At 51.0% G+C, this 16,080-nt stretch overlaps 1 protein-coding gene across 1 annotated transcript; it reads right to left on the bottom strand.

Annotated features, from left to right (window-relative positions):
- Nucleotides 1–2,035: 2,035 nt before the first annotated feature.
- USHBP1 (USH1 protein network component harmonin binding protein 1) lies at nt 2,036–11,381 on the bottom strand. Its single transcript, XM_036241268.1, has 12 exons — nt 11,199–11,381; nt 10,955–11,103; nt 10,011–10,449; nt 6,999–7,124; nt 6,425–6,561; nt 6,118–6,258; nt 5,670–5,837; nt 4,876–5,125; nt 4,135–4,353; nt 2,804–2,907; nt 2,462–2,584; nt 2,036–2,225 (listed from the first exon to the last, which is right to left on the bottom strand). The coding sequence occupies exons 1-12, from the start codon at nt 11,250–11,252 to the stop codon at nt 2,036–2,038; spliced, it is 2,100 nt and encodes a 699-aa protein (XP_036097161.1). The 5' UTR covers nt 11,253–11,381.
- Nucleotides 11,382–16,080: the final 4,699 nt, after the last annotated feature.

Below are 16,080 nucleotides of genomic sequence, written 5' to 3'. Positions count from 1 at the left end.
GAGAGCAGAAAGGACTAGGGTTAGACATAAGCAAGGACTGCCCATGTGTCTTAACTAGAGTGGACTTCTGCCATGTAAGCCTTGCTGGGGGAGGGGAGCCTGGGTGGTTAGAGAGGACTCTTTAATTCTGGGGCTGCTTGAGAATGTGGGGGTGCTGGATGGTTATTTGAAGTGAGGACATGGGTCCTAGGTTCCTGACCTGGATCTTCCAGGATCCTTGGTATGGGAATGGGGGGTTCAGAAAGGGAGACTTAGAAGAAAGAGAAGGTTCAGGAAAGAGAGTGAGAGTGGGGCTGGAGAAGGAAGGAGGCAGGGATAAAAGGTTTGAGAGACACAAGTCTGGGGCAGGGGGGCTCAGAAGTGACTGGCTGGGGCCGGATTGGAGACTAGGGGAAGAAGGCCGGCTGCAGATCCCAGACCCTTTAGTAGGTCCAACCCCTGATGGCTGTCCTGCCCCCTCCCAGTAGCACCACTGATCCTGCACCCCCTGGGGCCTGCCTGCAAGGAGGGGAGAGTGGAGGTCCAGATCCGCCCCCCTGACCCCTGCCCGTGGCCCCGCGGTGACATTTGACCTTGCGGCAGCCACAGACCGGGGACAAAGAGACCTGGGTCCATCTGCCTCGGGGGCACCCGTGGGAACGGCCAGACCCTACACTGAGAGGCCTGGGAATCAGCCCCGGCCCCCTCCTCCAGCACAGATTCCTTCCCCACCCTCCAACAGGTGACCTTGTCTCCTTTTGTCCCCTCCCGCACAGGCTACCTGGTAGGACTGGGAACTAAGGTCATTCTTGGACTCGGGGTGGGGGGAGAACAAGAGGGTATAAGGTCAGCTCTTCTGCCCACCGCAGGGGCGTCATTGCCCGCCTCTGTTTCCCTGCTGTTATCCAAGCCTGCCACAGTCTAGAGAGAGTGCTCAGGGGTCCCAAGGTTGCCAGCCCCAGCGCTCCCCGAGGCGTCTTTAGATCAGGAGGACCTGACTGACACAAACCTCAGGCCGGTCTCGCCTTTCCCAAAGGCAGCCACCCCCCACACACCTCTACAGGTTGGGCCTGGGAAACGCCCCCAGCACCAACCTGAGGAGGAAAACCTAGCTAATCCCCAACTTGGATTTCAGCTACCGCCCAGGAGGGGACAGTTGGCCCCTAAATCCAGGTAGGCTGGGTGGATCCCAGCCCAACTCTTTCCACCGGCCAAACCAGGTTGGAAGGGCAGGGAAGTGTGGCCTATGCAAATGACATGCTAATCAGATGCCTGTTATTAACCTGACACTAACACCTCCCACAGCTCCTGTAGCCGGGGGTGAAAGCTAGGATTAGCTTCACAGGGGGCCATCCAGGACTTCTAGGGCCCAGTGTGCCTCCTGCTCACCATCAGCACACAGAGTTCCTCCGAGCCTGTAGTATAGACCCCTGAGTTTCTGTTTTCAGGTTTTTAAGCCCTTTACCTTACTCCACATTCTTTGCACACAAGTTCCAAAGCTGCATCTGATTCCTCCTCCCCCCACCCTGAAGCACAATGCCCTTCCAGCAAACATTCCACACCCTGAAACATGGGAGCCCCAGTCATCCTGGGGTTTGGGCATCTTCCTCTTGGAAGCATCTGCCAGGCCGAACCTAGCGTTTCCTAAGGGGGTGAGCAGAGGAAAATGTGCCCTGCCCAGACCCCATGGACCCCTTTCTGGCTTCTGGAGACAGGTGAGAGCTGGAATATCAGCTCTGGCTTTGTAACCTCATTGACCACTGAATCCCCCCAGCCAGCCCTTGGGACCCTGTTCCCACAGCCCAGGATGCCTCTAGCATGACCCCGCTGACCCCCATTCACATGCCACATGGTGCCAGGTGAAAGACACCAAATCTTTTTCAAATGCCTACCAACAACCCATCAGGCCCAAGACACCCAAGTATATTAGCCCCATCACACCAACCCAAACACGCCTCAACATGCAAAGTCACACCACATGACATCACTCCAGGGCAGTTTATGACATAGCCCGCCACCACTGTCTAGTACATTTAGACATGGCCAAGTATGGAGCCTACAGAAAGGTCTCCCCTGGCTGGGGAGATGGGCGGGGTGGCCTGGGCTTCCCCAGGACTCTTGTAGTGGCTTCTAGCATAGCCAGCTCCTCTGCATGTCTGGCCTCCATTAGTGTCACCTGCTGTTCCAGCTTCCTTCGTTGTTCTTCCTGCTTCCGTTGGGCTCCTCGGAAGGCCAGGACCAGGGCTCTGGAGGGGTGAGGGGGCTGAGCCAGGATATAGCCTCCACCCCACTCAAGACAGGGGCTATGTACTCCCTGACTGGGTCTTCCTGGGATCCTTGTGTCGCTAGCAGGGGCTGACATACATTAGGCACCATGGGAGATGTGGGATGGATTGAATGTGCAGCCCACCTTATAGGAGCAAAGCTGAAGCCCAGAGAAAGCCAAGAATGCTTCTGAGGTCACCAAGGAAGGGAGACCCACCTGTGAGCTTTACATAAATCGCTGTTTAGCTTGGCACTCTGAGCACGTCTGACTCGCCCCTTCTGAGCGACCTGTTCCAGCTCCTCCCGCAGAAACTGCAGCTGCTCCCACAGGCCCAGGGCCCTGGTGCAGAAGTGGGGAGAGAAGGGCTCACAGCCATAGCCAATCCTGTCTTCCTTCTACCCACCTACCTGCCCACAGTGTTTCCATGGGAACACACCTGTATACAGGTGCACACCCAGCCTGTCACTGCTATACACAACACCCCCATGGGCTCTCACATATGAACCACCACCACCCTCTCAGGCCAAATATCCCCCTACCCAGGACCCAGGCACACACCGGGTGAGTGATGCTGACAGTTCCTGAGCTAGCTCCTCTGGATCCTGCACTTTTCCCACCTGGCCTCCATCGATGCCCCTGCTGCCTCCAGGGATAGCAGGGCCCTGAAGGAAGCGGATGGGAGGGAAATGACAATGGCCTAGGTCAAGGATGTGCTCAGCTCAGGCTGGATGTTGATATCCAGACTGTGGCAGCCATAGTCCTTTTCCTCACAGAGCTCCCAGTCTATGAGATGCCCCAATAAGGGTATAATTACTCCCCAACAAGAGAAATAAGTAACAGGTGATCTTATCTGAAGGTAGTTCAGGAGGTCTTCCTGAAGGAGGTGATGTCTAAACTCAGACCTGCAGGAGGTCAAGGACTTAACTAGACAAAGAAGGTAGTGACCTGTGTTCCTGGCAGGGGCACAGCAGGTACAAAGGCTTAGTGGTAGAAGAGATGATTCAAAGGAGGGTTCTATAAGCCACCGAAGGCTTTAAGCCAGTGGTTCTCAACCTTCCTAGTGCCGCGACAGTTCCTTTAATACAGTTCCTCATGTTGTGGTGACCCCCAACCATAAAATTATTTTCATTGCTACTTCATAACTGTAATTTTGCTACTGTTATGAATCGCCATCAGAAATATGTGTTTTCTGATGGTTTTAGGCGACCCCTGTGAAAGGGTCGTTCGATCCCCAAAGGGGTCGCAACCCACAGGTTGAGAACCGCTGCTTTAAGCAGAGGGAAGACATGATTGACAGAAAGGGGCAAAAAAGGAAGGATGCAGGGAGGGAGCTAGAACCAAAATTTAGGAAGAGATGAAGCATGGGCTGGGGCTACTGGAGTGGAGAGGGGGAATATGAATAGGCCTGTGGGATATGAAGGAGGAAGTACAGGCTTGAGTGAAAGACACTGTACCCCTGGGGCTTATTAAGCTCAATACCCTCAAAAAAAGAAGCCCAAAGCCCTAGCCAGTTTGGCTCAGCGATTAGAGCGTCAGCCTGCAGACTGAAGGGTCACAGGTTCAATTCTCGGTCAAGGGCATGTGTTGCAGGTTGCAGGTTTGATCCCTGGCCCTGGTCAGGATCATACAGGAGGCAGCCAATTGATGTGTCTTTCTCACATGATGTTTCTCTCTTTCCCTCCCTCCCTCCCTTCCATTCTATCTGAATATCAATGGAAAAGTAGCCTCAGGTGAGGATTAACAACAACAAAAAAGTACAAAGTATGAACTTTAACCTGCAGCTTACCATTCAACTAATTTCTTTGTGCAGAAATGGAAACAGGCTTGGCCAGAGACATTTAGCCAGTAGTATACTGCTATCCCTACTAGGTCCAGGCAGGACTACTCACCTGGGACCATGCCTCCTCATCTCCACTGCTCCCACCACTACTGTCACCACCACCGCTGTTAGCCCCACAAGTCTGGAGCTGTGCCTGCTCCCACCGCAGCTGCTCCAATAGGAGCACGTGGACTGGGCCCTGGGCTCGGAGGGCAGCCTCCTGCAGCTCCAGACCCCTCTTCTCTCTCCGCACAAGCTGTAGCCTCAGCATCAGGTCCTCCAGTGTCTCCTGAGAAACCAAGGAGAGGGCGAAGAATTTGTGCCTCTAGGGTCAACTTCTGGCAAAACTAAGGCCTCAAACAGCATCCACTGAGGACTGGTCAAGCAAGAACTCAAACCCTTATCATGATCTTGTGTGGTAAGAAATATCATCCTCCCATAAAAACTACAGCTGTAGATATGACAGTTCAGAGAGGGCAAGTATTTTAGACAAGGTCAAGTAGCAGCTCAGTGGAAGGGTCTGGAGTTTCTCCAAGTCCAGAACCTTAGGTCTTTCACACAAGGCTACAAAGCTCAGATTGTGTCCCTTGCCCCATTTTTTTTTCACAGGAAGGGCATTTTGGAGAGCCAGATTCAAAGTCTTATGAGAAACTGAATTCCAAAGGACAAACTCCTATTCAGCCCTCAACACCCCAGCCCCAATTCTCCTCCTTCCAGGAAGCCTACCCTCTAGCTCAGCAGAACTTTCCCTTGCTACTTGGTCACCTAAATCACAGGAAAGACTGACATAGTAACCACCGCCCATGTGTACCCGTGTGGCCTCCAGGTCCTGCTGGATCTGTATCTTCTCCAGCCGGGGCAGGGCTGGGCCAAGTTGAGTCCCCAGAATGGCCTGCACCAGGGCTTCTGCATGGGGCACCATGGGCATGGGTGCCAAGGTGGGGCCAGGCTCTGGGAGAATCTTCACCAGAGCACGGCGCTCCTGGAGACGCTGGACATAGCCTCGGAGCTGAATAGCCACCTCCTGTAGTGTGGGCCCATCCACACTGCTGCCCTCAGGGCTATAGAAAACAGAAGAGGGGCCTGTGTCAACACTGGAAGGCATAATTATACTAACTTCATGCCAACTCTGGTGGACTCCATCGTCTTTCATCTTACAGTTCATTATGGATCCTATGCCATCTGTGGTGGGCACTGTCATACTAACATGATGTGCATTATAATGTAAACCCCAATGGGCACCATTATTCATCAAGAAAACATAGTGAACACCATCACACCAATGGGCACCATTGCTCATGCCAACATGGTGGACACCATCATGCCAACACAATGGGCATCGTCACTCAGCTTGCCATCCCTATTTGGCAGCATCATACCAATCTTATTAAGCACTGTCATGCCAGTGGGCACAATCACCTATCTTCATGCCAACCCTGGTGGGTCCTATATCAACCCCAAAGGCTGTCAACTACCATGATACATTTGTTGAGTAGCAACCAGCCAGCTCTAGTCAGGTCTCCACAAGGTCAACTCTGTGAGCCCCATTCTCCAATCAGGACCCCATTTACTGGCCCGCCCAGTTCCAGGGGTTCCCAGGAGTACCTTGGCTGGGGATCCCACAGTGTCTCTCCATTCATGGCAGCCTCCTCTTGAGCCAGCAGCCTCTGAGCCTCCTTCTCAGCTGCCTCCAGGTCACTTTTGGGGACTTCTGCTCTTGAGTCTGCCTCCCGGAGAGTGAGCAGGACCCCATACACTTCCTCACAATGCTCACTGTGGGACACCCATTCTGAGTGCTCCAGGACACCCAGCCCCATCTTTTTGTGTGATGTTTTCACTTCCTCCTGGTTCCCTCACTTTTCCTCAATGCCCACCCCTGGAGGGCATGCAAATCCCTTTAGCATCCTTGGACTAAAATTGCCTTAAATTAATCTCCATGGTGAGGGAAAGTACTTTCCTGCAGGAGCCCTGCCTCTCTTTGTGGATCAGAGCCATCCTCTAAGGGCACCCATTCTCTTCCCAGCCAATGACAACGTGGATGGGATGCACTGACCTGTACTGCAAGGCCAGACGTAGTGCTGTGGCCTCAGACTCCCACAGGCCCAGCTGCATGCTGAGGCCTTCACACCGGCCCTTGTATCCCTGGAGCACAGCCGACAGCAGACGGTTAAAGCATTTGAGCTTTTCAATGTTCCTGCGTCCAAAGGTGGTAAAGAGGAAAAGTGAGAAGCTTCACAGGGCAGTCAGGGCCTGACAGATTTTTGCCCTTCCCCCCCCCCCTTCAGCTCCAGACTCTTGGGTTTATATCCTAGCAGAGGAGGTAATGGTGCCCTTAAGAGCTCAGCATTTGTTTCTCTTACCCCTGGAGCTGCTCCATCTGAGCTTCCACAATGTGCATCTCAGGGGCGAGGGGCTGGCTGGGGAGAAGCCCAAGGGTTGGAATGCTGGAATCACTCTGGAGGCGCCGCAGCAGGGGGTGCGACAGGGAGAAGGGATCCTGACAATAAGAGGGGATTTGATTCACCCAGATTGTCATCAAGAACTCAGTACCGCCCCGACCACTTTGGCTCAGCAGTTGGGGCATTGGCCTGCGGTCTGGGGAGACCCGGGTTCGGTTCCCGCTAAGGGCACGTACCTCGGTTGCAATTTGTCCCCGGCCCTGGTTGGGTCGTGCAGGTGGCGACCACTCAGTGTGTCCCTTTCGCATTGATGTTTCTCTCTCTCTCTCTCCCTCCCACTCTATCTGAACAAAAAAATGGAGAACAGTGTCCTCGAATGAGGATAAAAAAATTAAAATAAATAAAAACAGCTTAGTACCATGGATTTAGACTTTTCCACCCCCAGAAGCTGTTGGATCACATGGCCAGGATTTGGGTCTCACTGTCCCAAACCCTGAGGATCTCAAATTAGTGGTTTTGAGCTTCCCACACTCACCTGCGAGATCCAGGGCTCCCCAGTGGCCCCAGAGCTGCTAGAACCGCTGCCCAAGCCACCCACCTGGCTGTGGGAGGGAGGGGGGAAGGACTCCAGCCTCAGCAGGGAATCCTGCAGCTCCTGAACCTAGCAGGGGAGTATGGGTGATGCCAGCATTGGGGGCTCCAAATACCCATCCACCCTCCCTAAGACCGGTTCTTGGGTCAGTAGCAAGAGCTCCAGCTGGAAGGCAGGAGCCCCAGATACTCACTGCAGCAAATCCCTCACTACATAATTTTGGGCAACTTACTCAGCTACTCAAGACTCTCTTTCTTTAGATATACAGATAGCTAACAGGAACATGGAAAGGTACTCAATATAATTAATAATCAATATAACTAATAACCACTGAGCAACACCAGCTGGGCAATAAAAACCTATTTTTTAAAAAGACAAGAAGTCCGGCCGGTGTGGCTCAGTGGTTGAGTCAACACATGCACTAAGAGGTCGCCGGTTCGATTCCCAGTCAGGACACATGCTCAGGTTGTGGGCCTGATCCCCAGTAGGGGGCATGCAGGAGGCAGCCAGTCGATGCAATGTTTCTATCTCTTTCTCTCCCTCTCACTTTCTCTCTCTCTCAAATCAATAAAAGAAAAAAAAATTTTTTTAAAGACAAGGAAGCCCTGGTTGGTTTGGCTCAGCGGTTAGAGCGTCGGCCTGCGGTCCCGAGAGACCCAGGTTCAGTTCCCGCTAAGGGCACGTACCTTGGTTGCAGTTTGTCCCCGGCCCTGGTTGGGTTGTGCAGGTGGCAGCCACTCGATGTTTCTCTCTCTCTCTCTCCCTCCCACTCTATCTGAACAAAAAATGGAAAAATGTCCTTGGGTGAGAGAAAAAAAAGACAAGAAATAACAAATGTTGGTGAGGATGTAGAGAAAACAGAACCCTTGTACACTGATGGGATTATAAACAGTATAGAGTTTCCCCCAAAAAATTAAGATTAGAACTACCATAGGATCCAGCAATTTCACTTCCAGCAATTCCACTTCTGGGTATTTACCCAAAGGAAACAAAAACACTAATTCAAAAAGATATATGCACCCCTATGTTTATTGCAGTATTATTATTATTATTATTATTATTTTTTTAATCCTCACCTGAGGATATATACATTTTTTTTTACATTAATCTTCAGCTAGAACTGGAGGGAGAGAGGGAGGAAGAGAGAGAGAGAAAGAGAGAAATATCGATGTGAGAGAGACACATCGATTGGTTGTCACTCACACAACCCCAACCAGGGCCAGGGATAAATTGCAACTGAGGTACATGCCCTTGGTCAGAATCGAACCCGGGACTCTTTGGTCCACGGGTAATGCTGTTACCACTGAGCCAAACCAGCCAGGGCCATTGCAGCATTATTTACAATAGCCAAGACATGGAAGCAACCTATATGTCCATCAATAGATGAATGGATAAAGAAGATGTGGTACATATATATATAATGAAATATTACTCAGCCCTACAAAGGAATGAAATCCTGCCCTGTCCAGCATGGCTCAGTGGTTAAAGTGTCAGCCCCTGCACCAGAGGGTCACAGGTTCGATTCTTGGTCAAGGGAACATACTTGTGTTGCAGATTCGATCCCCGGCCCCAGTTGGGGCGCGTGCAGAAATAACAAGTGTTGGTGAGGTTATCTCTCTCACATCAATGTTTTTCTCTATCCCCTTCCCTCCCTCCCTTTCACTCTCTGGAAAAAATATTCTGGGTTGAGGATTGACCAAAAAACTACAAAAGGAATGAAATTCTGTCACTTGCAACAACATGAATGGAACTTGACAGCCTTCTGCTAAGAAAGAGAAATCAGACAGAGAGAGACAACTACTGTATGATCTCACTCATATGTGGAATCTAAAAACAAAATAAAACACTGAACTCATAAATACAGAGAACAGATTGGAGGTTGCCAGAGTTAAGGAATGGGGGTGAAATGAAAAATATACAGATAGGCCCCGGATGAGTAGCTCAGCTGGTTAGAGTGCCCTCCCAATGCCAGGAGGATGCGGTTTTGGTCTCCAGTCAGAGCACATACAAGAATCAACCAATGAATGCATAAATAAGTGGAACAATAAATATATGTCTCTTTCTCTTTCTCTCTCTCTCAATAAATAAAAAATTAACATAAAATAAATAAAAACAAACAGATAAACTTCTCTTTTCCAGTTGTGAAATGGGCCCTGCTCTGTAGGGGGATGGGCCCTACCCCTGGGCTCCCACCGCCTCAGTCTTGCCACCTGTAGGTGCTGCCTGCTCGCTGCGTGCTGCCCACTGCCGTCAGTCACATGGCTTTAGTCCACATGCTGAGGAGGCCTCTAGCCTTCACGCCCAAACCTGCCAGCTCCACCTTCAGCATCACCCATCATTTCCTCACTTCTTGCCATCTCCACAACTTCCACCATCTGGTGTCTGGACTAATGCTGGCTCCTGAATCTCCATGATTTCGCCCTCACGCCCCACATGCTGTTCCTACCACTGCAGTTCAAGGGTGTGCCCATGAACACCTGCATCAGGTGGCCACCCTCCCCTGCTCAGAATCCTCCATGGCTCCCACTTTACTCAGAGCAAAAGCTCAAATCCTTCCTACAGCCCACAAGGCTCTGCAGGAACTGCCCTGTCATTTCCCTGCCCTCATCTCCTCCCGCTCAGCTCCACACTGGCCTTCTCACTGTTCCTCAAACCCACCAACTGCACTCCCACTTCAGGGCCTTTGCATATGCTATTCCCTCTGCTTGGAATGGCCTTCCCCCAGATCTTTACATGGCTCCTCCCTCACCTCCATGTGGTCCTTATTTGAGTGTCACCTTCTCCGTGGGCCTCCCTGTTCACCTTAATTAAAAGTGCAAGGGACCTGTCTTTTGGGACTCAGCAGTCAGTGCTGCATAAAAGTTTCTCAAATGGACAAATGATTGAACATTTCCTATGCCAGGCTGCCTCCTCCCTCAGACAGTGAGCCCTGGGAGTCAGAGATGCCCCACTCACCTCTCTCTGCAGCGTCTCCTTCTCTGCCTGGATGGCCTCCAGGGAGGCCTGCATGTGGATTAGCTCGTCCTCACGGCTGCCCAGGGCCAAACGCAGCCAGGCATTCCTCTCTGCCAGGTGGGCCGCCTCCCTCTGGCAGCTCCCTGCCCCCTCCTGCTCCAGGCAGGGCCTTAGTTCCCCCTGGACTCTGCCTTCCACCTCCATTGGCCCAAGACAGCTTACGGTCTGGCAGCGCCAGGCGGCAGCTGCAGCCTCCAGTGAGCTGAGAACATGCTGGAGAGTCTGAAACAGGTCAGGGGCCCCAGGTCCAGGGGGGGCAATCTCCTCTTCCCCGGCGGCTGCCTCTGGGACATGGTGCACTTCTTCTGCAGGCTCATGGGGCCCATCGAGAGCTGGGGACAGTTCCTTACTAAAGTCCCCATCAGCCTCTTTATCAGTTCTGTGAAGAAGTAAGGGATGGAAGTTTCTGGAAATGAGAACATCTGGAGTGGCTGGCACACAGGGGCTGGGTCAAGGCTGGGACTGCATCATGCAGGACCTTAAAAATCAGGCTGAGGTCCTGGCCGGTTTGGCTCAGCGGTTAGAGCGTCGGCCTGCGGTCCTGAGAGACCTGGGTTCGGTTCCCGCTAAGGGCATGTACCTCGGTTGCAGTTAGTCCCTGGCCCTCGTCGGTTGTGCGGGTGGCAGCCACTCGATGTGTTCCTTTCACATCGATGTTTCTCTCTCTCTCTCTCTCTGTTCCTCTCTCTCCCTCCCACTCTACCTGAACAAAAAATGGAAAAATGTCCTCGGGTGAGGATAAAAAAAAAAAAAAAAAAAATCAGGCTGAGGCAGCCAATGGGGAACCTTGATGTGTGTGTGAGCAGGGGTGGTGGCAGGGGACACAGGCAGAGCTACAGGTGGGAAAGAGCTAGAGTGGGGGACACAGAGCAAGCGGGCCTTACCTGCTCCTCAGGCTGTGCCCACCCTCCTCTGCCTTGGAGCCCGGCAGCTCAGGCTTGCTGCTTTCCTGAGATGGCACAGGGCCCAGCTCAGAGCTTCCGCTGGCAGCCTCAGCCTCCTCTGAACTTTCTGCCACAGGGTCAAGCTCACCCTTCAAATAAATGACCACCAGGGCTGCCTGAGTAAGGCCGGGTTGGGCCCTGGGGTCCCACTGAGCTGACCGTGGCAGGGAGGGGGACCACTTACAGTTGGAGCATGCCTCCCTCGCCGGCTTCGGGGCCTAGTGGCCCGGGCACTCATTGTTGTCCAGAAATCAGTGACCTCTGAATCCCTCCCTTTGTACCCCCTAAAATCACAGCCTGATCTCAACTCTTGCCTTTGTTGTCCTGGCAAATCACAGCCTCAATTTCCTCTTCTGTGAAACGGGCATTGATTTACCCCCTCCAGAAGGGGTCTTCAGTCACATTTAAATGCCCTGTTGACAGACAGCTCACTATCAACCAAAGTTGCCCTGACCTCCCCGTTCTCTTCTGCTTCCTTTATAGTTCACTGCCTTGGTGGTCCCCTCCCTCCCCCATCTGGGCCTAGGACAAGGACGTCAAGAGTCCTCTCTCTTCGCCATTGCCCTCCCTAACCAGAGGACCCGATCCTGGGGTTGGGTCCCCTCGGCCCACTCCACTTCTCTGTTCCTCCAGGAGCACCTTGGTCAGAGGCCTGAGTCCCGGGACACCCTTGGGGTCACTCTGGCCACTGCCCGCTCAGGCTTGGGCTGCCTAGGCTGGCCTAGGAGGAGCCAGGAAACAGGAAGCCCCCTCCCCTGGTCATATGACTTGTTATTGTGCAGTTTCCTTCTCAAGGACAATGCCTTCCTCCAGTCCCAGCAGGGGACATGTGTCCAGCTCCTGAGATATCTGTCCCTTCTCACCTCAGCCTCTGAAGCAATGGTTCTTTCACCTCTGAGCCATTTTTCTTGTCTGTAAAATGGGGGATAAATATAGCATTTACCTACAGTGTCACGAAGTTTTAACAAGAAATTTGCTCATGGCCAGGCACCACTGGGGAAATGAACCATAACACGCACTCCTTGTTCTCTCTTACCATCCCTTCTCTGCCTCCTCTGCCAGCTGCTATTTCTCCTACATAAATGCTGAATTCCTCAGAGCCTACATGGTTCCTACATCATGCCCATTTTTCCTGTATCCACTTCTAATGGGCTTTCTTGTCTTCTCCCATAGTCACAGCCCAAGCCTCTCTTGTCCCACATTGATGCCAGCCCAGCCCCCGCTCTGGGTTCCTCAACCTCCCACCCCTGTCTACTCCCTTCCCCACCCAGGCCCTAGAGACAGAGGTCTGATTATTCGCTTCCCTTGCTCACACACCCTCTGTGACTCCCCATTGCCCTTGGGAAACATTTCAAACTCTTCGACCTGGCATTAAAAGCCTTTAGAAATTATACCTGCTGCTTGCACCCATGTATACTCCATACTACAGCCAGGATGGTGCCCTCCACGAACAGTTGAAAGTTCTCAATTCTCTCACACTCCCAGGCCTTTGGCCATACTTTAACCTCTGCCTGAAACACCCTATCCTTCCTTCTGCACTTGTATTAGCTGTGCAGAGACTGGAGTAGCCTGACTCTTCCTGGTCCCTCTGACAGCCCCTAGGAGGCTAAATCTTCCTGCTTATGGAGAGAGAGATAAATTATACCTTTCTGACTAGGGGGTACCCAGGGGCATTGAAATCCTCACTCTTTCTTTCTTTCTTTCTTTCTTTCTTTTTTTGTTTTGTTTTTTTAATTATTTATTTATTTTTTTGTTACAGATATTTTACCTTTTTTACCCCATTGGCACCCCCCTCCCCACCCCTGCCCCGCCCCGTCCCCGGCTTAGTTGTCCAAGTTCTTTTTTTTTTTTTCACCTCCTTCCTACCACCCACCCTCTGACAAACCCACCGCCCACCCCATCCCCTCACTCTTTCATTGTTGTTGTCAGTTATCACCCAAGGATATTTTTCCATTGATTCTTTTTTTTTTTTAGAGAGAGTGAAGGAAGGGAGGAAGGAAAGGGGAGGAGAGAGAGAGAGAGCTGGATGTAAGAGAGACACACCAATGGGTTGTTTCCCGCACGCTCCCCAGTCAGGGCCAGGGATTGAATCTGCAACACAGGAATCAACCCACAAGCCTTCGGTGCAAGTCTGACTCTCTAACCACTGGCCCACACCAGCCAGGGCGAAATCCTCACTCTTAAGCGTTGCTCTAGCCACTCCCAGGCTCTTCCAAGCTTCCAGACCTTGTCCAATAACTTTCTTCTGCCAGGAATGCCTTTTTCCCTCTTGTTCTTCCAGCATATTCTCCATCCTTCAAGGCTCAGTCTACACAGCTCCTCCTGACTGTCATTAAACCAGAGCCTGGCTGATGTGGGCAGGCTTAACTGACTCTTACAAATAAAGAAACTGAGGCTTACGATATTCTTTTCCCCATTAAACTTTGTTTTAGTGGTTCTCAAAATTCTGTCACAGATTTTTGGTCAAGTCATTTCCATTGAAGAGTATTGGTTTTAAAAACGAATAACCTAAAAATTGCCACACAAAAGAACCCATCTGACCCACAAAATGTTCTCCTTTCCTTCTGAAGGATTTATGATGCATTGTAGTCAATAATCAGTCTTTTACAATTAAACTTAAATGGCCAATTGAGACAAACAGTTCGGAGACCATTCTTCCACCAAGCAGGTGGCAGGTATTGGGGATAATATTCATTTAGCCTTCTGAGCTTTCCGGGTAGACTTGGTGACTTTACCAGCTCTAGCTGCCTTTTTCTCCACTGCTTTGATGACACCCACAGCAACTGTCTGTCTCATGTCACAAACAGCAAAAGGGCCCATGGAAGGATAGTCAGAGAAACTCTCAATATACACGGGCTTGCCAGGAACCGTATCAACAATGGCAGTATCATCAGATTTCAAAATTTTTGGGTCATCTTCAAGCTTTTTCCCAGAATGATGATCGATCTACTCCTTCAGCTCAGCAAATTTGCAAGCACTGTGAGCTGTGTGACAATCCAGCACAGGTGCGTATCCAGCACTGATTTGGTCTGGATGGTTCAGGATAATCACCTGAATGGTGAAGGCAGCTGCTTCTATTAGTGGGTTATTTTTCTGTTACCAGCCACACTGTCATGATGAACATGTTTGACAGACACATTTTTTCTTTTTCCAACCCTCACCTGAGGACATTTTTTTTTCCCTATTTATCTTCAGATAGAGTGGGAGGGAAGGAGAGAGGGGGGGAGATAGAGGTAGAGGGAGAGAGAAACATCAACGTGAGAGGGCCACATTGACTGGTTGCCTCCTGCATGACCCTGACCAGGGCCAGGGATGAACGGCAACTGAAGTATGTGCCCTTGACCGGAATTGAACCCGCGACCCATTGATCCATGGGCCAGTGCTCTAACCACTGCTCAGAAAACAGGGCAGGGCAACAGACACATTCTTGACATTGAAGCCCACGTTGCCCTCAGGAAGAGTTTCACTCAATGCTTCATGGTGCATTTCAATAGACTTTCATTTATTTCAGTTGTAACATTGACTGGAGCAAAGGTGAACACCAGGCTGGGTTTGAGAATGCTAGTCTCCACTCGAACTACAGGGACAGAACCGATACCACCAATTCTGTAGACATCCTGGAAGGGCAGATGTAAGAGTTTGTCAGTTGGATGAACTGGTGGCAGGATGCAATTTAGAGTTTCAAGCATGATTCCACTGGCATTGCCATCTTTATGGATGAATTTCCATTTCTTGAACCAAGGCATGTTAGCACTTGGCTCCAGCATGTTGCCACCTTTCCAACCAGAAATTGGCACAAATGCTACTGTATCAGGGTTGTAGCCAATTTTCTTTTTCTTTTTATTATTATTTTGCATTTATCTTCAGATAGAGCGGGAGGGAGAGAGGGAGGAAGAGAGAGGAGAAACATCAATGTGAGAGAGACACATTGAGTGGCTGCCACCCACACGACACCAACCGGGGCCGGGGACAAACTGCAACCAAGGTACATGCCCTTAGCGGGAACTGAACCCGAGCCTCTCTCTGGACCACAGGCTGACGCTCTAACCGCTGAGCCAAACTGGCCAGACGCCAATTTTCTTAATGTAGGTGCTCACTTCATTTATGATTTTCTCCTATCTCTTCTGGTTGTACGATGACTCAGTGGAATCCATTTTGTTAACACCAACAGTTAGTTGTTTCACACCCAGTGTGTAAGCCAGAAGGGCATGCTCACAGGTTTGCGTTCGTGGAGTTATCTGCTTAAAATTCACCAACCCACCCTGGCTGCTTTGGTTCAGCAGTTAAAGCGTTGACCCACAGACCAAAAAGCCACCGGTTCGATTCCTGGTGAAGGGCATGTACATCAGTTGCAGGTTCAATATCTGGCCCTGGTCAGGGTTGTGCAGGAGGCAACCAATCGATGTGTCTCTCTCACATCAATGTTTCTCTAGCTCTCCCTTCCTTCTTCCCTCCCACTCTATCTAAAAACCAATGGAAAAATACCCTCGGGTGAGAATTAGAAAAAAAGTCCCCAACCCCAGCGACAACAATCAAGATGGCATAGTCAGCCTGAGATGTGCTTGTAATCATGTTGTTGTTTTTTTATCCTCACCCGAGGACATTTTTCCATTTTTTTGTTCAGATAGAGCGGGAGGGAGAGAGAGAGAGAAACATCGATGTGAAGGGACACATTGAGTGGCTGCCACCCGCACGACCAACCAGGGCCGGGGACAAACTGTAACCGAGGTACGTACCCTTAGCGGGAACCGAACCCGGGTCTCTCTGTACCGCAGGCCGAGGCTCCAACCGCTGAGCCAAACCGGCCAGGGCTGTAATCATGTTTTTTATAGTCTCTGTGTCTTGGGACGTCAGTGATGGTCACATAATACTTACTGGTCTCAAATTTCCATAGGGAGGTATCAGTGATGCATGCTCACGTTCAGTTTTTAGTTTATTTATCCAAGACCCAGGCATACTTGAAGGAGTCCTTTCCTTTCTCAGTAGCTTCCTCAAATTTTTTTGATCTTTCTTTTGTCCATCTCACCACATTTGTAGATCAGATGATCAGTAGTGGTAGACTTGCT

This window comes from Molossus molossus, unplaced genomic scaffold, assembly GCF_014108415.1.
Source record: "Molossus molossus isolate mMolMol1 unplaced genomic scaffold, mMolMol1.p scaffold_m16_p_4, whole genome shotgun sequence".
NCBI lineage: Eukaryota > Metazoa > Chordata > Mammalia > Chiroptera > Molossidae > Molossus > Molossus molossus.
This window is presented reverse-complemented; position numbering and strand designations above follow the sequence as displayed.

What these genes read in the sequence shown, in the direction of transcription:
- USHBP1 (XM_036241268.1), bottom strand. Translation starts at nt 11,252, where the DNA reads ATGAGTGCCCGGGCCACTAGGCCCCGAAGCCGGCGAGGGAGGCATGCT. An exon ending in GGGAGCCCTGGATCTCGCAG is followed by an intron (nt 6,562 to 6,998) that starts GTGAGTGTGGGA and finishes TCTTATTGTCAG; the next exon opens with GATCCCTTCTCCCTGTCGCA. An exon ending in AGGACCTGGAGGCCACACGG is followed by an intron (nt 4,354 to 4,875) that starts GTACACATGGGC and finishes TTGGTTTCTCAG; the next exon opens with GAGACACTGGAGGACCTGAT.